The sequence below is a fragment of the Ursus americanus genome, chromosome 26 (genome assembly GCF_024610735.1).
Source record: "Ursus americanus isolate L20-20 chromosome 26, mUrsAme1.1.p, whole genome shotgun sequence".
Taxonomy (NCBI): domain Eukaryota; kingdom Metazoa; phylum Chordata; class Mammalia; order Carnivora; family Ursidae; genus Ursus; species Ursus americanus.
The window spans coordinates 35,436,908-35,459,728 of NC_142152.1; the positions used below are offsets into that span (position 1 = coordinate 35,436,908).

The window sequence follows — 22,821 nt, forward strand, 5'->3', positions numbered from 1 at the left end:
AAGCAGATACGTCATACAGCTGTATGTGGGCACACAAATACCCTACGTAAATAAACAGGGTGTAAATGAACAGTAGTTTTGCAGGAGTTCATGGGACCAAAAGGCCACTCTATGTCAGAGTAGACTTTTACAGAGCAGGTAGAATTTCAGCAGCAGGTTCTTTAAGGATAGTAGAACACCATAAGCAGAGAGGAACAGAAAGAATATTCTAGGCTACTGAAATAGCTTAAGCAATGTACTGAAATGCTTTATTTTCATGGCACTATATTACTTCGCTAGCTCCTTTAACTTTTTATAAAGCCATATATTAAGAGTACCTGGAATCATTTAACACAGATTTGCAGAATAATTACAAATCCATCTCTGGCTGACTTATGGAGTTGGGGGGGGGTGAAATAGGTGATGGGAATTAATGAGCACACCTACCATGATGAGCACTGAGCAATGTATGGAATTGTTGAATCACTATATTATACACCTGAATCTAATATAACACTGCATGTTAACTATACTGGAATTAAAATAAAAGCTTTATTAGGACACCTAGGTGGCTCGGTCAGTTAAACATCTGCTTTCAGCTCAGGTGATAATCCCGGAGTTGGGCTCCTGGCTCAGCAGGGAGTCTGCTTCTTCCTCTGCCCCTCCCCCTGCTTGTGGTCTTTCTCTCTCACTCACTGTCTGTCAAATAAATAAAATATTTTTTAAAAATTTAATTATGGGGTGAGTGGGTGGCTCAGTCAGTTAAGCATCTGCTTTTGGCTCAGGTCATGATCTCAGGGTCCTGGGATTGAGCCCCACATTGGGCTACGTGCTTGGTGGGGAGTCTGCTTCTCTCTCTCTCTTTCTGTACCCCTTCCCATGCTTGTGCTCTCTCTCTCAAATAAATAAATAAATAAATAAAATCTTTAATAATTTAATTAAAAAAAGAAATCTATCAAGTAACCATGCATCTATTGCATATAAAAAATATATGGCTTCTATAGCCCTAGGAAGTCTGTTTGTTGTCACTTCATATCGTGACATAGTACGAGTGCAGTAGGGGGTCCAGAATCTAAAGCCAGGTCTGGTGGGCACCTCCTGTCTCCTGTGTGGTCTGCAGAAGGGCCTGTGGTTGGACAGAGAAGTGAGCATGGAGGCATTTTGAATAGTTTGAAGTATAGTTTGAATTAAACAATGAGGAAGACCATAAAAAAAAAAAGAAAAAGAAAGGACAACCCACAGTTAAATCAAGGCTGCCCAGCAGAAAAGTACTGCACTAGGTGGAAACAGTCTCTGTTGCACCTATGAAAAGGAACATTCAAGAAGGTGGCATTAGAATTTCCTTTTGGTTTCTCAAAACAGGGTGTGGGGGCCCCAGAGTTGAGTTTTTCTTTATGGGTTCAGTTTTTGTCTAAATAAGTGTCTTTTTTTTTTTTTTTTTTGTCCTCTGCCTTTTCCATTGCAGTGGAAAAAGTGGCTGTAATTTGTAGATTTTTGGATATTCATTCAGTGACCAAAAACCACCTGCTGAAATACTCCCTGGCACATGCCTTCTGCTGCTTTCTGACAGCTGTGGAGGACGTCAACCCAGCAGTGGCTACCAGGGCTGGTCTCCTGCTTGACACCATCAAGAGGCCAGCGTTGCAGGTGACGTCCCTCAGATGTGTGTTGTCTGCTCTGCGGATGGTTCTCTGATCCACTGAACACGTACAGTACTGATGATGAGGACAGCAGAAACAGTGGGAACTTTTAAATGGGGAAAACCCTCCAGAAACACATCTTATTAACAGACCTCTTGTTTTTATTTCTTAGTACTTTCTTCTCAGTCTTTGTTCATATGGTGATATCGCTTTTGACAGAGACAGTAGTTGAATAACTTTTTTTGTGTGGCAGATTTTTGAACAGGCTGGTTTATCTTATACTATGTAGCTGGCTCCTGGGCTGGGAGCTCTTGTCATTAGAGGCTAGATACTAAGAGAAATCATCTCTGTGACGAGTTATAATATAAATCAAAGCAAGACCCGAGAAGGCAAATATGCCTACCACAATGAAAGTCAAAGGAGCATGAAACATGAGACCTGGAAAGAGTCGCATATTTATTTTATTTGGCGCCTTTATTTTATAATTGAAGAACTCAAGTCTGGGAGAGATAATATGGCTCTTCAAAGGACACAGAGAGAGTTAGTGGAAGAACCAAGACTAGAACCTCCAAAGTACTGATCTCCTGTTTTCCCACATTAGCACCCAGTTTATTACTATATCATTATAATTAAAACTAATAATAATGGCAAGAGCTTAAATTTGTCAAATAGGTACTGTTTTTCTAGGACAGTGTGTTAAGTGTCTCATCATCCATTGTCTCATTTAATCCCCACGATAACCTTGTGGGTTCCCATTTTACAGATAGAGAAGCCGAGGGTTGGAAGGGGTAGGTAACTTTTTCAGGGTCAGGTAGCTAGTATGTGGCAGGGCAGACTCAGGTTCTAAGTCACAATAAAGTCCATGTTCTTAACTGTATCTGTATCTATACACTGCTTCCTGTAAAAGAGACCAAGAAAAAAGTGCAGGATCTGAGAAATTCAGTGGTTATGCTGACTGTGCACCCACAGCCTCCCTTATAAAAATTCCCAATTGTCTTCTGGATACTCCTTCTCTGTTGGTCTTAGGAAGACTAGGTAGTCTTCCAACCCAGGGCCTAGAATGTAGGAGGCACTTAGTAGATGAGAGTTGAATGAATTAATAGATTGTTTGGGTGAATTACGGTTTCTAAGTTTCATTCAGTCAGGAAACAGGGAATGGTAAATAGAGTCATATACTGGAGAAATGGATGCTCAATCCAGTCCAACTTGATTTTTTAAGATTCTGTGTGCCACTCACATTCCAAGAAGACAAAATTAATTTACTTTCTTTTAGAACCACGGCGTTTAGCTTTGAAAGGAAATTAGAAAACCGTATTGTGTGTTCTCAAATGTAGCTTTGGATGTATGCCTCTTTTAATAGAAACTACAGACATTGAAAAAAGAAACATTGGTTTGAGAGCATTTGGATAGGTGGTTATTAATGACTGCATCTGAAAACAAATAACATACATTTAGTTTAGGTTTCTGAATTAAAATGCAAGAGATATTCGGCAGTTGGGAGAAGTTCCTCTTCTGCATTTTATTTCTACCAAACTTGTAATCAAAGATTGCAGTTGGATTATTCTACATTATATGTATGGATTCGGGTTTTGCCTTGTTCCACTGACTTTGCTTAGTGTGTTTGCTTTGAAGTAACTTAGATGTTTATGTCTGACTTAAACTTTCTTCCCCCCTCTGCCCCAGGGTCTGTGTCTCTGTCTTGATTTCCAGTTTGATACTGTGGTTAAAGATAGACCCACAATACTGAGCAAACTTTTACTCCTGCATTTTCTTAAGCAAGATATTCCTGCCTTGAGCTGGGAGTTCTTTGTCAACAGATTTGAGACACTTTCCTTGGAAGCTCAGCTACATTTGGATTGTAACAAAGAATTTCCTTTTCCTACAAGTAAGCAAAACAAAGAACTTGCTTTAAACAGTCATAGTTCCTGTTCTCTTATCTGCTAGATAAGCAGACCGTACTCTGCACGTGGCTTAATTTCCCATTGTGGAGGATGCTCTGGCTTCATGAACTCTGTTTATTAAATATTTATTGAGTAACTCTGTAGTAATCCATAGATCAACTAGTTTCTGGCATTCCAAAAGCAAAACTCTTCTCGTTCCTTGAGGACCTATGATAACCATTTGTGACTGTGTGTTCCTTAAATATGATTCAGTCGTCATGTTTACAGCGTTTGTGAGAAATTTTGTGAGATACATTTGCACCTTGCAAATTCATTCTTGCATGCTTATTAGTTACTACAGCTCTAAATAGATGGGAAAAGTGGGTCACTCAACTATGTATTCAGTGATAATAAAAAAATTAGACAATGTCATCTTATGGTCTAAGCAGAAAAATCATAGGCAGTAGGCATCATAGGCAGTAGTGATGGCTTCTTATATAAGACTCCCCATGAATGAGAGATGAATGATTCATGTGTCCATGAAGGATGTATTTTTATCTCGAAAATACACACAGATGGATTGTTTCAAACTAGTTGTGCTACACAGCCCGTTAAAGAAAATAACGTCTAATTCCTTCTCTAAAGCTATCACTGCTGTAAGGACCAATGTCGCCAACCTCAGTGACGCAGCGTTGTGGAAGATCAAGAGGGCTCGTTTCGCGAGGAACCGCCAGAAGAGCGTGCGTTCTCTGAGAGACAGCGTGAAGGGGCCCGTGGAATCCAAGAGGGCACTCTCCCTCCCCGAGACCTTAACCTCCAAAATTCGTTGAGTATCTTCTTCCCTCCTTCCTTTAAATCTGTTTAATGTCTTTCTGAGGCTGACTTGTCTTGTTGAATGTTCATAGAGACTAGCATATTTAGCAAACTGAGCTCCTTCAATAGGTTTGGGCTTCAGATTCCCTAGAGGGTCAGCCCAAGAATGTCAGGGCTCTGGGGGGGCTTTTTCCAGTTTGCGGGTGAAGCAAAGCCCTGGTCCAGTTGTAGATTGTTTTGCCATGCGGAAGGCAGCAAATCCACTGATGCCTGGCCAGAAGCGTGCAGACGGCATCTGCTCCTGGGTTCTCGGATAGGACGGTGTGCACCACCAGCCTTGTAACCTAAGAGCTTCCTGAAAAAGACAGGTCAGACCCAGGGCAGCTGAGCTGGTAGAGTGGAAATTTGGAGGGCGTTTGCTTTTCATGTATGATAGAGACAGCCAAACAAGCTCCCAGACGAACCAAAAATAATGGTTGCTTTTGAAAAGGAAAAACCAGGCTAAGGAGAAGTTAAATTTCTGTGCTTCACTGGATAATTTATAAATAAAAATAAACTTCATCTCCAACTTAAAAAAAGACCATATATGTTAGTTTCATAAAGGTCTTTCTTTATATTGCGCTTGGAAGGAGAACACAATTTTCCCTAAATTACCAGATGACTAAATGAACTCTAATGATTCGCAATGGCTCATGAATGACAAATAATTAAAAATTCATAACTAAATCACCATATTAGCGAATGAGTATATTTAAATATGGTACTAACTTGTAAAATTTATCAAATGATTTAATTTTTAAATAACTGTGGTGAAATTCCTAACGTAACACCCTACAATATATTTCTTGTCCTGTCGGAAGTGGAAAGGTTTGCTTTTTTCATTGACATTTATTAGAAGACAGCCTTATATAACATAATCATTTTTAATCACAAATATGATTTGATTTTTTTTTATCACATTTTTCTCTATTTTATGACAAGCTCTGAAAATGTGGTATTGTGAACTTTGGAATAAGTCAATGAAAGCCCTTCAAGCAATCAGTAACTCAGTTTTTCAGGGAGCAAAGATTATAGCAGGTGGCCATTTAAGAATAACCTGTAGGAGTGCTAGGCCCCAGGGAGACCAAATCAGATCCTAGAAAACAATATCTAGGTTAAATAAATTACAATTTCTGTGAATTTCCCAGCTCTTTAATAACCTAACCAGCCACTTCGGGATATCAAGTTTACTTATTGTTCTTTCTCGTTAATTGATTCACATGACAATTTTGAAGATTAAGAATTGAAGTAATACCAAAGGGTGTTCTTAAGATTCACGTAAAACCACAGAGCTTTTGTGATGCAAACATCTTTCCCGCGATGTTAATTACAAGTAGGAAAACTAAACTTAAACCTGCCCCTACTATCCAGTGAGTTAGCACTGAGTGTATTTTCTAGGCTCAAGTTGTTTTTAATGCTTATTTAAATAGAGTTGTTGTTGATTTTTAAGCTATGAGGTTGACCAGGCATGAGCAGTCTGCTCCAGCTCTCGGTGGGACACCTGAACAGACACCAGGTGGGTACTTCTGACGTGGAAGGGCTGTGTGCAAGTGTCTATCCCAGGTGGACAAGGTAAAGAATGCAGTGTCTCTAACTGGACCAGAATGCTATGTTTAGGATTTGCAAACTTGAAGGGTCTGACCCCAGACGCTCAAGCGTTTGAGCCCCTGACCTAGCAATTCTTTCTGTCTTACTATTGTCAGATGACTTTTGATCCCATTAACTTTTGGTCCAGTGAGAGGTATCATGTTACCTGAATATGCACTTTTCCCCAGAGAGCTAATATGACTAGAACTATACATGGTACTTATATTTGTATGTGTATTTACACATAGAAATATCATGTTCGTATAGATCCGCTATAGGAAAAACATACATTTTCATTGACATTTTCAAAGGTTATACATTTGAGCCACCGTCATTCACTCATGCCCGTAGCCATTCCTGATTCTTTGCAATTCCTGCATACATTTCTGTCTCTCAGAGGAAGGAAGATTTCAATTGTTTGGAGGACCTTAGGATCATATTCGACTCAGTACAGTGTAGCCACCATTCGATGTCCCCTGAGGGACTGTAGTTTATCACGAAGGATCCTAAGGGTTGAAAGGACTTTGGCAAGGCGATCACAGAATGAATGTTATCTACGCAAATGGTGCCACGTTGCATTGGGAAGATTGTCAAGAGTCTGAATAGCTGCTTATTTGTCAAAAGCAGACTTGGTACCTGCCGCCTGTGTATCATGCTCTAGAACATTTGCTTTTTCATCTAAGAATAATTTTAAGATAGACTTTTCCGAATGGCCTCAGAAGGAGAATTTCAAGGAGGCTTTCAAGACCATGTATATTAAGTGTTACAAACGTAGTTGGGGTGGGAGTAGGGGGAAGAGAGAGCCCCAAGGATTATGAATGCCGATGGCGGGTGTTGGCCAGAGCGTATTTTCTCTTTTAAAACTGTCGAGAAAGAAGGATTAGCAAAACCCTTGGCCGAGTCACCCTGCCTTGTTTTCTGCATCACTTGGGCCTCAACTGTAGTGGGATTAAAAAAAGAGTAAAAATAAAAACTTCTGATCCTGAGCTCCATTACAATGTGAAATCCATGCAGGTCCCCTTCAGTGAGATCTTCTTCTTGAGATGAATCTAAAGCAATTTCATAAATTATTTTTATTTTACCCCATCTTTTCTTTTTGTCTTAAGGCTTAGTTGAATTGATTATTCAATTAAAGTCTTTAATTATTCTTATTACCCATTTTCACAATCCAAAAGAGTCCTCTCACATCTCTTTGGGAAAATGGATACATATGTTTCCTGAAGTTTAAAAACAAAAAAAAGGCTTTAGGCTTCTACTTGTCCCGCCAAAAGTGACCAGCTGGAAATGGGGCAGATAACAGTATCGTTGATATTAAATATAACGCTAAAGTTTCTGGAAAGATAATTTACACTCTAATAAAAACTTGATTAGATTTGGAAACAGCTGGCCCTTTCAAACTAGTTTTTCATTTTTGCATTATTATTTACTAGACAGTAAATTTTTTAACTTGGGAACAAAGACATGCTGGGATAATCCTAAGATTATATAGGGTGGTTTAAGATAGTAATTACATGGAAGCTGAAGGGCTTGCTACTTACTGAACATACTTTTGTTTGGTGCAAGCCTTGAGCTTCTCAGTGCAAGACCTCTTATTGATTGGGCCTGAAATAAAGCCTATGCCCTGTAATTAGGCAGCAAGAGTTCATTTTAATTGCTGTTTAGGTTGAGCTTTTTTGGCATTGGGTTCACAACGGCTGGCTTTCTGATCTTAGCTTTTACATATTACCTACAGCAAATTTTGCATTAGAAATACACTTGTATAGAAGGTATATTCCAACAAGGGTAGGGAAGAGCTATATTCCTTTATGACTTTCATGAGTCAGATCAAAAACTTTGCTCATATGAATGAAATTCATAGGAAATTACGGCTGGACTATTAGAGATATGTTAACATTCTCATTTCACAGAAGAGGAAACTGAAGTTCCCAGAAAGGAACATGTTTCACAAGCTTGTTGGTGACAGATCTGGGTCTCAAGCCCTGATCTCTCGTGCAAGGCATGCGTGGTAAATGCCAATAAGAACTCAGCACCTGTATTTAATCCTAATCGATGAAATACACAGTTTCACCTGCTAATATGAAATTAGTATGATTATAATTATTTATAAGGAATATTTTCATCGATTCTGTGAAAACTAAGACTTATCTTTGGTGATTCAGAATACCTGTTGAATATTAATTGAGTATAATATAGCAATTTTGATAGGTTTTCATAACACAACACTGAAAATCTGATATCCAACCCACGTGGTCATGGGGAACTTAATTATATCTTGTTCCTCATCCCCTGGAATGAATAATTAAACAATGGTAGGTATATAATAATAAGAATAACAATACTTCATGTATGTGTAATACTCTTTATCTATTAAGAGTGTTTTTAATACAAATTATCTAATTTTGATTTCACAACGGCTCTGGATATATGTAAAGTATTATTATGATTTTCTTGCTTTACATATGGACAGGAAAACTGAGGTCCTGAGGGATTAATTAATTCTGCCTAGATAATTTGCTCAAGTTCACTTATAACTAACTAGTTGGGGACTAATGCTTGAGTCCAGGAGACTTCATTTGCTTTCTTTCCACTATAACTACCTCCTGATGCATTGATATTAGGGCGTTCCTGCCCTGTGGCGCATGAAGACACCAGTCTGGTTAGAGAGCTAACCTGGGCGTTCATGTTTGCTACAGCGTACCTTAAGGTCGTGAGCATCCACGCCAAGAGACCTTTCCATTTAGGATCCACAGATTGGTCTAGAAGGGTCCAAATCCCTAAAGCAACATGGATACCCTCAATTCTACTCCAGCGTGCAGAGAAACATTGGGATGTCTTGGTCTGAATTTGTATCAACAAGAGAAGGTGTCCAATGCTAGGTAGCACTGGTAAAACTTGTATGGCCCCCCCACCCCCCCACCCCACGCCCTGTCCCCCATTACTGTCCCAGCCTGAAACTCCAAATTACTTCTCTTTGGGCTCTCTCTTTCTTTCTAGAGGTGGTTAACAACCCACATCCTTCACTAACTTGCAAAATGCCTGTTGATCATTAAGACTCCATAACTCAAAGAGAACAGTTATTTTAATAGGAATGCCCTTGTTTGAAATAATAGTTTTCGGAAATGGCAGTTTGTGTTGAACAAACATTTACTGGGCACCTTCAGTACTAGGAAATAAGAAGAATGCAAAGATACATCAGAAATTTTTATACTCTCCCCTTGCTTGTATATAGTCAAGGAAGGGAGATAAAGCGTGAACATACGTGAACTCTCATCTGGTGAATGTGCCAGTGCTATGGGATAGTTCCCATCAGGTACAGCGGGAGGAGAGTTGGGGGCAGCAGGGATGGTCTTGTGGAGAGGTGGCTTTCCAGCCAGACCTTGACTGGTAGAGAGGATGTAAAGGCATGGATGGGGGATAGGAAGAGGCAGGGATGGGGAGCGTAGGACAGTACGGAGTTAGTCACTGGCCCCAGCTTTGCAGCCCTTCTGCTGTGTATACACACAACACAGCTGCTGTGAAGTTGGGTTAATGGGGTAGGGGGATCAGTGAGGTGGTGTAATTAGAACTAGCAACATAAGGCAAACTCATTTATAGTGCTTGATCATTGGCTTCTCTGGAACAAATGCAGAGGAAGCTCATGGAAAGGGTGCTTCCTTCCTCCACCTGATTGTCACTTGTTGGTTTGACAGAGGGCTCAGGGTCAGCTTATGCAGAGGAATATTCCCTATATCCTCGTTGTTTGGGGCCCTCATTAGTTTTTCTCCTATATAGAAGAAATATTTACCTGAGATATTTATTTGAATTCAGTGTACTTAGATGCTTATGAATAATAAGCATCTAGTATATGTCAGACACCTCCTCATATTCTGTGAGGGATATAAAAATGGGTAAGACATAGCACTTACCTTCACGGAGCCTCGTTCTCCTAGGGGAAATCGGCAAATGAGTAAATAAATTCTGTCTTGCAGTTTGCCCCATTTTAGGAAATGGTGAAGGAAATTTTCCTCCATTCTTCCCTCCCATCCTCCCTCTCTTCTTGCCTTGGGATTTGCAGAAGTTAGAGATCACACCCAGTTGCTGAGAGGACGCTGGGCATAGGTAGGAAGAATGGCTTCTGAGAACCAGATTCACAAGATGAGATTGGCTGGAGTTGGGGGTGCTGGGAAGATATAACACCCTGAGCAAGACACAAAGGTGGGAAGGTGTTGGCTACGTTCTGAGACCTAGGAGTAGCCCACCTTGTAAGAATGTTGAGCATTTGGGGTAGAATAATAAGAGATAAGTCTGGAAAAGCAGATCCTGATCCTGCCTGGTTTCCGATCATTAAATAAATAAAATCGTATGACACTTTGGAGTTTCAATCAGTTGTACCACTCTGTGGACAGACTGTGATGGACCCAGTCTATGATAAAGTTAGGGTAGGAATCACTCTGTCCCGTGATTCTAAAGATGCTTACAGTTTTCTTTAGAGAAATGAGAATATCAAAAATTTTAACAAGTTAAATCTCTATGATTAAAGCATAGAGGAATTTCATAGACTAGAGTTCAAAACTAGGATTCAAAAGTGTTTTAATCGTTACATCTTAGAGAAAATGTCATAGGCATTCAGTTTTAAAACAGAAATTTCATACCCTTTGTAGATAACTAAAACAGTAATATTGTCTTTATTAATAGAGAAAATTCTGGCTTTTCTAAGCTAATTTTTCTTAGGGATTTGATTAAGGAAACTTTTCTTTATGAAGAATATACCAGTGACAAACGTATGCTATTTTAAAGAAAGACAATAGACAAGGCACAGACTTGCAAAGCCCACAACTAGAGAAGTAAATTTTTGGAATGAAGATTTTTTTTACTTTATGCAAAAGGTTTCATCAACTAGTTCCTTTTTTTTTTTTTAGTACATTTAATGGTTTGTTAAAGATCACTCATTATTGCCTGTTCAGGGAAAACAAAGAAAGGAGCAGCAAACTTAAAGCTAAAACACTGAAGATCAGTGAAGATGTATTTCAAAGGAAAACAGGGCATTGGTGAAATGTACTCAATCATTAGGAAACTATGATTTGATGGGAAAAGTTAGGTTACACACTATCTTATTTTATTGTTTTTTTTGGGGGGGTGCGGCAGACAGAGGGAGAAAGAGAGAGAATCTCAAATAGGTTCCATGCTCAGTGCAGAGCCTGACGCAGGACTCAATCTCAGGACGCTGAGGTTATGACCTGAGCTGAAATCAAGAGTCGGAGGCTTAGCTGACTGAACCACCCAGACGCCCCAGGGTATACACTTTTTAAATGAACATCTACCTACAATGGGAAGAGGAATTTTGAAATATTTAAAGATGAAGTCTGACCTGAACTAGGATAGAATGAAATGAGCCAGAGTCTTAGTTGGGCCTTGTTTGGAGCTCCCTTTCTTCTGTATTGAGGCCCCTGGATTCTCGGGGATATAAAATAAAGGGGCAGCTCCTTCCCAAATGCTCCCTAGTTCCATTGTTAACATGGGGACTTTGGAGTCTAGCCATCTGAACTTGATGGTGGCTGAGCAGGACAGTGCTACAAGGTATTGTAAACCTTGCCCCCCAGAGCTGAAACAAATTGAGGAAGAAAGTTATATTGTAACAGCTATCCCTTGCTGCTGCAATCACATTGAATCCTGCGGGGAGCCTGCATTCTCACACCCTGCATTCTCACAGTCCTCACATTCTTGGCTCAGGCTTGCCCAAAGCAATAACTCCTTCTAGTTGTAAAGTAATACTCTGGAGAAGAAAGAAATCAAGATTAAATATTTCTCAGTGCTGGAAAGATAGTTCTCTAAACTATTTTATTTTCTGAGATTTACATAGGTATTGCTTTTGGCCTAATCTTCTATTCCAAATGTTTAATTTGATTATAATATACAGCAATGCTTCACATTTCTGGCCTCTTGGTGAAATAGGGTGTTCCACATAAATTGACTTTTCTCCTGGTGGCTGATGCATGCCCCATAAGTAACAATATTAACAATTTATTGATCACTGTCATTGATGCATGTGAAACACTGTAATAAACAAGTCCTTGGGTTTTATTTGAATGATTTTGGGTGAAAGCTTCTCCAGAGTACAATGCACACATTTACTCTTCATACACAGACTGCAGGAGATAGAAAATGTTCATGTCCTAGGGTCGTATTGACATTTATCTTATGGTTTCCCCTAAATGAGAGGCTCTTAGACTTAGTTGACTCTGTTGCCCTTCACCCACGGTCAATGATCCCTTCTCAGTATATCACTTTTGAACAGACGGACATTATTCTGAGCATCTGGGGCGAAATAGAGAACCAAGCTTGTTACCTCAAGCTTGCCAAATTAGTTGAGCTAATGAATATAAATTACTACCTATCTCCTTCGCGTATCCTTCATGCCATAGTTATATGATATTATATGATACATGATATAATATGATCACAGTTTGGTTTATAATGGTTGGTAAGCAAAGCCTGTCATTGTGTAGCAGAAATTTTCCTTGCAGGGTGGGAGATGAGAACGCTGGGTGCATCATCTAAGCCACCAGGCAAAAACCTTGCTTTCCATTTAGAAATTCTGATGTTGCTTGTCCAAGAAGGGACAAGGATGCAGAGGGTATTTTGAATAAGCCCCCAAACATAAAATAGAAGAGCAAATCTCACCCTTTCTTCACCAAGAGTCCTGAACTAAACCAGATCAGAAGAGGCAGAAGAACAAACAGAGGCAGGGTGTAATTTCTGACTTTGACAAATAACAGAGAGAAGGTCAAAGTCAGGGAGTTGCTATGATACAATTATTTGTTAGGTTATGAGTAAGTCAAGGACTAAGGTATTTTTTTTCTTTCCATGTAAACTTTCAGCTCACTGTCGTGGTATTTTTCTGTTTTTAAAAGCTCATGCTTCTTTCTTTCTGTCTGTCCCCTCCCTTCTATGTTTCTCATTACATACAGCCGGACTTATAATTTGCTATTTATAATTTTGACTGTATCCTTCATAGAGTACCCACTCCTAATATCTCAGGATTTGGAAAAGAAAACTTTACATTTTTTTTCCACCAGCTGATTTATGAACATAACTGAATTGAGATAATAATTTTTTTTAAAGATTTTATTTATTTATTTGACAGAGAGAGAGAGAAAACGTGTGAGCACGAGCAGGGGGAGCAGCAGGCAGAGGGAGAGGGAAAAGCAGACTCCCTGCTGAGCAGGGAGCCTGATGTGGGGCTCTATCCCAGGACCCTGGGATCATGACCTGAGCTGAAGGCAGATGCTTAACCGACTGAGCTACCCAGGCGCCCCCAAATTGAGATAGTAATTTAAGCAAAAGAACTCAGTGGATGCTTTTGTGCTCAGTGGATGTTAGAATATTATTTTTGTGGTTATTTTTAAGTGTTTATTTTACAAATCTGGAAGAGAAACTTCTCTTTATCATTGAGGATAAAACTTTGCCGAGATATTTAAAAAATCTCTAAATACAAAGTTTATTTAGGTATTTTTCTTGCCGTTCAAAGAGAACCTTGCTTTATAGTGCCTTATTTTTATTTCTATTCCTTATTACTCTCAAATTACTTGGTTGTTGATGAGCACAATAACTTTCACCCCTGGACTAATGCTTTGCTGAGTAGGCCATACTTTGCCTTTATGTTGGTCCAGAACAGACCCTTTAAATATTTAGTGGAAGCAAAAGGCATGGTGCTTTATCGATAAGTGAGATTTCCTTGTGAGCGTCCTTGTGAGGGAGCCACCCAGTGATGACCTTTCTTGTACTGACAGGACAACAATCTCCTGAGAATGACAACACCATCAAGGACCTGCTCCCAGAAGATGCTGGGATCGACCACCAGACTGTTCACCAGCTGATTACAGTGCTCATGAAGTTCATGGCCAAGGACGAGAGCAGCGCTGAGTCAGACATCAGCAGCGCCAAGGCCTTCAACACGGTCAAGCGGCACCTGTACGTCTTACTCGGTTATGACCAACAGGAGGGTTGCTTCATGATTGCACCTCAAAAAATGCGCCTGTCAACTTGCTTTAATGCATTTATTGCAGGAATTGCCCAAGTAAGTGTAAGCTTCCAGGAGTCATACCATTAAGGTTTTAGTAGAAGCAAGTCATTAAGTTCCATTTAGCCAACATGGGTTCTGTGTAGAGGTTTGTGCAAGTGACTTTATTAGGCAGGGGTATGCGGAAGGGAGTATAAGATGAGTGAGACTAATAGGGAGCATAGGATTTTTGGCGTGGGGGGGCAGGAGTAGAATATACCTAACATGAAGTTTACCATTTTAACCATTTTTAAGTATGTAATTCAGTGGCATTAAGTATATTCGCATTATTATGTAACCGGAACCATTCTCCATCTCTAGAGCTTTTTCATTATCCTAAACTGAAACTCTACCCATTAAAAAAATAAGGGAGTGTAGAATTTTTGTTTATGGGCTTTTTAAAAAAAATCTTTTATCCTTTTTGGCTTCGAGTGGAGAGTTGAGTTAATTGTACAACTTTCTTCATGTCACATTGTCATCACTGGCTTTCTCCCTGTTTGTCTGCTACTCCCAACTGCTGTAGTTTATACCGTGGTGCCCATTGACCAGGCTCTAACTGTCCATTGTGCCAGTAGATGGACACTCATTTTACTTGCTCCCAGCTACTTAACCACTCCAGACAGCTCAGCAGTGAACATCATGCATATGCACCTTATCCACCACTGTGAGAATTCCTTTGAGATACGTACGCAAGAGCAGAATTAGTGGATTATTGGGTTTTTGTATGCCTAACTTGACCAGTGTAGAACTTGGAGCTAGAGAGAAATTGATATGAATTTCAACTCTGCCACTGTTGTTATCTGTTGTGGCCTTAAACATCGTCTGCTTCTTTGCTCATTGGTAACAGACTTCTGTTTTGAACAATTAGAGCCAACATATTGCTGAGCACTTAATCAGCACCTGTCTCGTGGTAGGAGCTCGGTGATGGTCACTGTTATCAATTTGCTCAAATAGATTGTAATGTGATGAACACAGATAAGCGAAGTAGGAGCAATGTGTGCATGGAAGTCTTTTGCTGATGCTGGTAACTAGATGGGTCCCCACTAACACTCAGTTGTTTGTGGTGAAGAGAGGGTGCGCCATTCCAGATATCGAACTTCCCTCCCCTCCTCCTTTCATTCCTCACTTTTCTCATCCTGTATTTACATCATGCCTATTTATTTAATAAAGCAAAAAATTAAATACAAATCTCCATGAAACCCATGACAAAACTCATGTTTCAGTGTTCGTATGTTATTGCTGGCCCCATTATCACATTCATATATACTTATATACGGGTATATGCATGTGCACACATTTTCTACAGTAATGGGATCATATTATACATATTGATAAATACATGTAACATCTTTTAAAATTGATTATGAAGTTGATATCGTGTAAATAAATTTGTACCATATCCCATTTCATGGCTACATAGTATCCTATTGTCATACAAATAATCTCATTTAACTCATCTCCTGTTGTTGAACATGGAGGTTATTTTCAATTTGGGGTGACTATAAGGCTGGATATCTTTACGTATACATCTTGGAACAGTTGTCTGATTTTTTTTCCTTAGGATATATTTAATTACTATATAGTAGGCTATGTACTTTTCCTTACTTCTGAATAGATATTGCTAAATTGCTCTCCTGAAACGCTGTTGAGTAATACTCTTGCCAGTAGTGTCTGAGAATGCCCATTTCCCCCAGTGAGTACCAGTAGTAGGTGTTTTCATTGATTCTAGTTTAATTCCAGTTAACAGTTTAATAGAACATTTGAATGGATACAGTTTTATTCTCCATAGATAATTTAGCAGGTACATCAAATAATTAGATAATTAAGTGGGTAAAATGATTTTAATGTACAGGTGTGTTTTTATTTCTTGTAAGGTTTAACTTTTCCCCCTTTAGGGTCACTGGCCATTACTGTTAACATTTTGTGAGATGCCTTTTAGATATTTTGCCTCTAGTTTTGACGGGTCACATTTTTCCTTTGGGCTTATGGGTGTTCTCTATACTCTTCCTTCAGTTATTAATATTTTTCCTATTTCAGGTTATGGACTATAACATTAACTTGGGAAAACACCTTCTCCCCTTGGTGGTTCAGGTGCTCAAATACTGCTCTTGTCCTCAACTACGGCATTATTTCCAACAGCCACCTCGTTGCTCCCTCTGGTCCCTAAAACCTCACATCCGGCAGATGTGGTTAAAGGCCTTGCTTGTCATCCTTTACAAGGTGAGTTGTGATGGTCACTCCTTTTCAGGCTAGAACGATTCCCTAGAGAGGAGAACACTTAAGGGATCTCAGCTGAGAATTTCGTAGGATAGTCATTTCACCTTCAGGGGACGAATCATGATTTGTACAATTAGTGTTGAGAAGTAAAGAGCCATTGGAATATCAACACCAAGGCCAGCGTATGTGCTACAAATGTTTAAAGCAAACAGACGATGAGTTGTAGGAGGTTGAGATCAACAATCCGTGTTTATGCTCAGCATCTCGTATTTTATCTGTGTATGAATTATTATGTCAGAAAGCAAGGAAAATACTTAAAATTGTATTCATACGCCAGAGGTTTATGCCAGGTAATTTTCTTGAAAGGAATCGTAACCGTGAACTGGCATGCCTTGCCGTCCGTGGCTTGGTGCGAACGGAAGGGAATACGGTCCCTTGTCCAAATAAGGCCATGATAAAAATTTCTGGTTTTGCGTCTGTGTATATTTCTCTCTATCCCCAAGAACTACTGAGAAAAGTATCTAGTAAGATCACGTGGAAGAACTTACCCTTCAAAATAACCGCTTATATTTTTCTCCCTCCATTTTATTGAGCAGTATCCATATCGAGACTGTGATATCAGCAAGGTCCTGCTGCATCTGATTCACATAACAGTCAATACACTCAATGCACAGTATCATAGCTGCAAGCCCCATGCCACGGCAGGACCTTTGTACAGTGACAACAGTAACATAAGCAGATACAGCGAAAAAGAAAAAGGTACTTTACATATCTCAATTCTATTCCGATCTTAGCTTGAATATGTGATACATTTCTGGACAATGTTTTCCTTAGGAGATGGTGGAGTGCCCCCAGATATAATTCTGGAATCAAAAAATTACCTACTGCTTCATTAATGTTCCAACTTTCCCATGAATGTCGCTGCTTTAATTTTTTAAATGAGCATTCAAGAGAAATAGTTGATATGCTTCTGAAGCCCATTTCATAAGAAGTGTTTTGTAAAAAAAAAAATTGTCTGCTGTTTGGTTAGGAGCCTTTGTAAGCCTTTCCCTATGTGTTGGAAGCATCTTGCATTGGGCCGTGAAGTAACTCTTGGTCCGCACTCGGTGGAGCCATGATCTTGTCATCTTTAGTTTGCTCCTGAACTTTGTGCTCACAGATTTGAATGGGGTCTAAATTTCCTGAAGTGCTTCTTTCTAGCTTCCTTGTTCGATAAGAAACTGATTTAAGGCAACCGAGGTGACATTTTTTTCTGCATAGGTTTAAATCATTTCCAGTATCAACCCTTTTTATATTGATAGCTTTTCTGCAAAGGAGGCAGGCGAATGAAACTTTAGATAGAGGAAAATCTCAGCCTGGATGTTTTCAGGTGAGAGCTGAAGAACCAAGGTGTATGTTTTTAGTGTAAGTCACAAGTCTAGACTTGTAAAAGGGGACATCATATACTCCAATCCTGGGAGAAAGCCAAGAGCCCCATGACCCTTTGTGGTGTTAGTAGATTCTGACTTGGTAGGACTGCTCTGGGAATATCTCACCAACATGGATTGGAGCTACTGTTCATTTAGTTCAAAAAGGTCTAAGAACCTAGATTGGCCATAGATGGAACTGTAAGTCCTGGTACCACTGAGATCCTTCCTGAAGAGAGTATCTTGTCTCCCAGCTTAGGTCCCAGTTTCTGGAAAGTGGGATGGATTCCGTTAAACTATAGATGTCCTTGATCCGGGCTCAGTGTTTGGGCCAATCTCCGATGAGCCTTTCCGAATGGGAGGGGCCATCTTGAAGTCCTTCCATCTCTCATTCAGGGCATTTTGAGAATTATTTCAAAATCATGTAATGGAAGTCACATAACTATTTCCTTGAAAAACTGTATTTTTCAAAAGGGATTATTTTTTTTAAAGTACTTAAAGAACTAAAGCAGATCATTGTGTTGTGTCTCCCCGGGAACATGGGACCTGGATAGGCTTTGTCATCTTTGCAGAAGTTCACCGGGGTTTTCTATCATTTTGGTCATTAACACTCACTTTATCTATCACCTGCTGCCTCAAATATCACTTAGTCTTAGAGTCTTGTGTTGTAGGACAGGGTCAGTCCTCAAAATTTGGCTCTCTCCTTGTGCTCTCCGAATACTCGAGAAATCTTAAATAGTTGTCATCGCACCCGAGTCTCATTTTGTCATATAAGCAGATATAAAATAGGCCAAATACTATGATTTCAGTGATATTCCCCTTTATAATAGGTTAATTCCATTTACTGTGGTATGAAGTGCATTTTTGTAGCCTTTTTTTTTTTTTTTTTTTTTTTTTTTTTGCTGCTTTGTGCAGGGTTTTGGCCTTTCCAAAGGATGAAAGAAAAACATTTATTAGGTGACCTCTGTGGGTTGCAACATAGCAACGCTTTTCCTCATGAATGTGTTTTTTGGGTTTATCTTAGGTCTAAAAGTGGCCCAAATAGGGATAAAAGGGTAGGCAGAAATAATCTTGCTAGGCAGGCTAAGTGACAGGTTTGCTTCCAGGGCCTTGGGATCCTCAGTCAGAGAGTCTTTGTAGGATGCATAATAGTGACACGTGGCGAACTCCACAGAGGAGGGTCTTAACTTTAAGAAGGGAGAATGTTATTTTCTGTTTTCCTTTTCCTTCGTTTACTCTTTCAGTCCATAATCATTTGTGGAGCTTTTGAAATGACCAGCGGCTTCTCTAAGCTTTTTCTGTGTGTTGTGTGTTTCATTACCAAATGTAGAGTACAGTATTTTGCATTCACAAAGTATAAGGTGCATGTACTGTTAGGCTGTGTCTATGCCAGTTCTCACATCCCAGGAAGGCGTATGTGTATTTTTGGAAAGGGCGAGAGCTACTCATTTTGTTTCATTTTCTCTTGCCAAAGTAGCCTGAAAATTCACCCAAAGCAGGCGTGTTCAAGGAGTGTCACAGATCCCCGAAATGTGTGTGTGATCCGATTTTAAGAGCATTGGAAAAATTTCCCCACGAAGGCCCTCTTGGAATATGGAGATGCCTGTCTTGAAAATGCTGCCCGTGGTCACACAGAAAACAAGAGGCAGCCTTGTAACAGGTTGCTCTGTCAACATTTGGATAATCCGACATCTGGACGAACTACCAAAGCCATGGCCAGAACTTGAGCTGGTGTAGAAACCAGCCCAGCCTGTGTTCCCTCGTGCTTTCATTGAAATGCTTGTGTAGACACAGCCTAAGAGAGAGTAACCTCCCAAGTGTAATTTTGACTTTCTCTCCCCAATTAGAAGAAGATAGTGTTTTTGATGAATCTGATATTCATGATACACCTACTGGACCCTGCAATAAAGAGTCTCAAACTTTTTTTGCAAGATTGAAAAGGATAGGCGGCAGCAAAATGGTGAAATATCAGCCGGTTGAGATGAATGTTCAGAGAAGTATGAATTTTTTCCTCTTAGTAATTTTATGCAGAAATGTTGTACTCTACCGTTTGTTTGGGGTGAAATCTTAATTTTATTACGTTACTACACATTTTAAGACCGTTGATTTTATATATATGTATGCACAAACAGTATATATATATCCACACTTATATATATACGTGCCTTGACAGATACATCATTGATGTCATGATCGTCTGAGAGGGCCATCGCTTGGTTTGATTTGTTGCAAAATGTTTGCTTCTCTTCCACACGATTTGAATACAGTTTCCTAGATCTGCCTCAGCCCAAAAGCGGTCCCCTCTCCTGTGCACAAAAATGAATAGAGCTGAGGAATTATCCTGAAGCCTGATTTTGGAAATAAGATCTTAACCTGCCATTTCGGGTTCTCTCCTTCCAGAGTTTTCTGGGTTTTGAAATTAGAAGGAACTTTCCAAAAACTTGGCCAGAGAGTCAGTTTTCCCTCCTGTTGGAGCTGGGATTGTGATTATGATTTATGCCAGTGGTATGCCCAAGTATGAGGGGGAAAAAAGTGGTGGCATCTCCAAGTAAAACAGTACTAGCTCTTTCTGTTTTAATCAGGTGAAATAGAACTGGCCGAATATAGAGAAACGGGTGCATTACAAGACAGCATTCTACACTGTGTGAGAGAAGAAAGCATTCAGAAAAAAAAGCTGCGCTCTTTAAAACAAAAATCTCTTGATATAGGGAATGCAGACTCCCTCTTGTTTACATTAGACGAGCACCGGAGGAAGTCCTGCATAGACCGGTGTGACCTAGATAAGCCTCCCGCCCATGCTGCTTATGTCATGCAGAGACATGACCACGGACGTCCCAGACAGAATTCCGCTACAAGGCCTGACGACCCCGAAGGCCCCGAGAACCCAGCAACGGAAAGTTTCCAAGAAACCCGCAGGCCTGTGATACCAGAAGTCAGGTTAAATTGCATGGAGACGTTTGAGGTCAAAGTGGATTCTCCTCTCAAGCCTGCTCCTAAAGAGGATTTAGACCTGATAGATTTGTCCTCTGACTCTACATCCGGGCCCGAAAAGCGCTCGGTACTCTCCACGTCCGACAGCGACTCTCTTGTGTTTGAGCCCCTACCCCCTCTCCGCATAGTAGAGAGTGATGAGGAAGAGGAGACCATGGACCAGGGAAATGATGGTGCCTCTAGTAAAAACCCTGCTCCTTCCCCTTGCCTCCCCAGTCCCCCCTCCATCCTCAGCCTCAGCACAACTCCCCTTGTGCAAGTAAGTGTGGAGGATTGTTCCAAAGACTTCTCTTCCAAGGACTCAGGAAACAACCACTCAGCAGGTGCCACAGACTCTGCCCGCGTTGCTCTGGGAGACCCCGCAGACTGTGAAGACCGTTCGAAGCCGGAGGAGTCACAGGACTTTGCCTGTGGTAGCCCACTCACGCTTAAACAAAAGCGAGACCTCCTCCAGAAGTCCTATGCCCTCCCTGAGGTGTCACTGGACGACAACCCCGAGCCCAGCATCGAGGAGGAGAAGCCCGGTGGGCTGGTGCCAAGTTCAGGGGCCAAAACTGTCCTCCTCAAAGTCCCCGAGGATGCTGAGAACCCAACAGAAAGTGAGAAGCCCGACACTAGCGCCGAGTCGGACACAGAACAGAATCCCGAGAGGAAGGCAGAAGAGGAAGGAGCCGAGGAATCCGAATTCAAGATCCAGATTGTTCCCAGGCAGAGGAAACAGCGCAAGATCGCTGTCAGTGCCATCCAGAGAGAGTACCTGGATATCTCCTTCAACATTCTGGACAAGCTGGGAGAACAGAAAGACCCAGGTAAGCTCGTCTCTCTTCTTCCTCCCAGCCTGACACGCAGGTTTGTGCATCTTTTTCGTTTGGGTCTCGGCACTGAGTATGCATCAAACTCTCAATCTTATAATGTCAGAGAGTGACATTATAATTGCTTCAGAGTCACGCCGAATCCTTCCCGCTTACCACAGCGTGTTGGATGCAGACGTGGTTCTACTGGCTCCATAAACGTTTCCGTATTTGTTGTTTCTCAACTCTTAACAGTCCATTCTTAACCATCCTTGGCAATAAGAGGCAGTAGTTAATTCATGTCAAGATCCCGGATATCATCTCAGCCTTCCCCAAACAGTAAAGGTCATTAATTTGAACTTTTTTTGTCTTCTTGGTTTTCCATGCTTTAGCCAGCTTTGATATATAGTCCAAAAAAGGAACAAACATGAAGGGTTAAAATAAAGCAAAGAGTGCTTAGAATGGTTAAGAATCGACTATAATCCTGTAGGGTCCACAGTGGATTACATACTCTAACCAAATGTCAGCAGCTTGGTGGGCCTTGTGTGTCTGAAAAACCCTAGTTGCAGCCTAGACCCTCATCCATGGGCACCGCTTGATGGTGAAGTTGTCACAGCTCGTGGATTTCCTGCCTCAGGTGTCATTTCTCCCCTTTCCTTGGAGGCACGGTTTTTAAGAAAGATAATTTGAAAAAGCGGCAAGCCCAATAGCCCGCCTCATCCTAAAGCACAGTCTTTTGCAGTATTCCCATAATGCTGATCGCAACACTTTATGTCTCAGCTCAGATCTAAAGAAAAAAACAAACAAACATGTGACTCTTTAGAAAAAATGAAATTGTGCAGGAATGATCATTATAGTAGATTCATAGCCTGTGGACTGCTGAGGACTGGCAAAGATCTTGGAGGCTTGGAGACTTGTAGTGAAAATCCGTCCTTTTCTGTAAGAAGAGGTGGACACTCTGAGGAAGTGATGTGCCCGGGCCGCACGGATAGGCAGTCGCAGGGCCAGGATGCCTGTCCTGATTCTAGTCCTTCCTCTCCCACTGCTCCACACAAAAGCAACTCCCAAGACAAGGGATTCAGATCCTGTATTGGCCCTGGGTGTTCCAGCTGCTCTCTCCCTCCCAGCACAGAGCTGTGTACCTTGAAGGTGTTCTGGAAAAATCTGTTGAATGAATGTTAGTATATTTGGAAAGGGTCGTGCTCCAACCAGACAGATGGAAGAGTAGGATCCTGGTGATAACACAGTTTAAGAAGGTTTCTAGGGAAACCGGAATGCCTTTTTATGGTTCGGAGCCAGGAAACTGGCTGCATATAGATGGAGGAAAGCATTGACCTAGAGACTCTAGAGGTCTGTAGGGTGGATATATAAGAAACCATCTAAGGTCTAAAGAGTGGGTATATAAGAAACACTGTGTAAGTCTACAGAGTGGGTGTGCAT

The 22,821-nt window shown here is 40.7% G+C and overlaps 1 protein-coding gene across 3 annotated transcripts in view; it reads left to right on the plus strand.

Moving 5' to 3' along the window:
* Positions 1 to 22,821, plus strand: part of UNC79 (unc-79 subunit of NALCN channel complex) — a 195,281-nt gene that overhangs the window by 99,186 nt on the left and 73,274 nt on the right. The window contains exons 24-32 of one of the 3 annotated variants that reach the window (XM_045815776.2): positions 1,445 to 1,626; positions 3,303 to 3,504; positions 4,145 to 4,324; positions 5,802 to 5,867; positions 13,708 to 13,994; positions 16,014 to 16,196; positions 16,790 to 16,952; positions 19,447 to 19,596; positions 20,182 to 21,399. In XM_045815776.2, the coding sequence (XP_045671732.2) occupies positions 1,445 to 1,626; positions 3,303 to 3,504; positions 4,145 to 4,324; positions 5,802 to 5,867; positions 13,708 to 13,994; positions 16,014 to 16,196; positions 16,790 to 16,952; positions 19,447 to 19,596; positions 20,182 to 21,399 (2,631 nt within the window). The remainder of the gene's footprint in view (positions 1 to 1,444; positions 1,627 to 3,302; positions 3,505 to 4,144; positions 4,325 to 5,801; positions 5,868 to 13,707; positions 13,995 to 16,013; positions 16,197 to 16,789; positions 16,953 to 19,446; positions 19,597 to 20,181; positions 21,400 to 22,821) is intronic. The other 2 variants (XM_045815778.2, XM_045815777.2) reach the window with 2 other exon arrangements.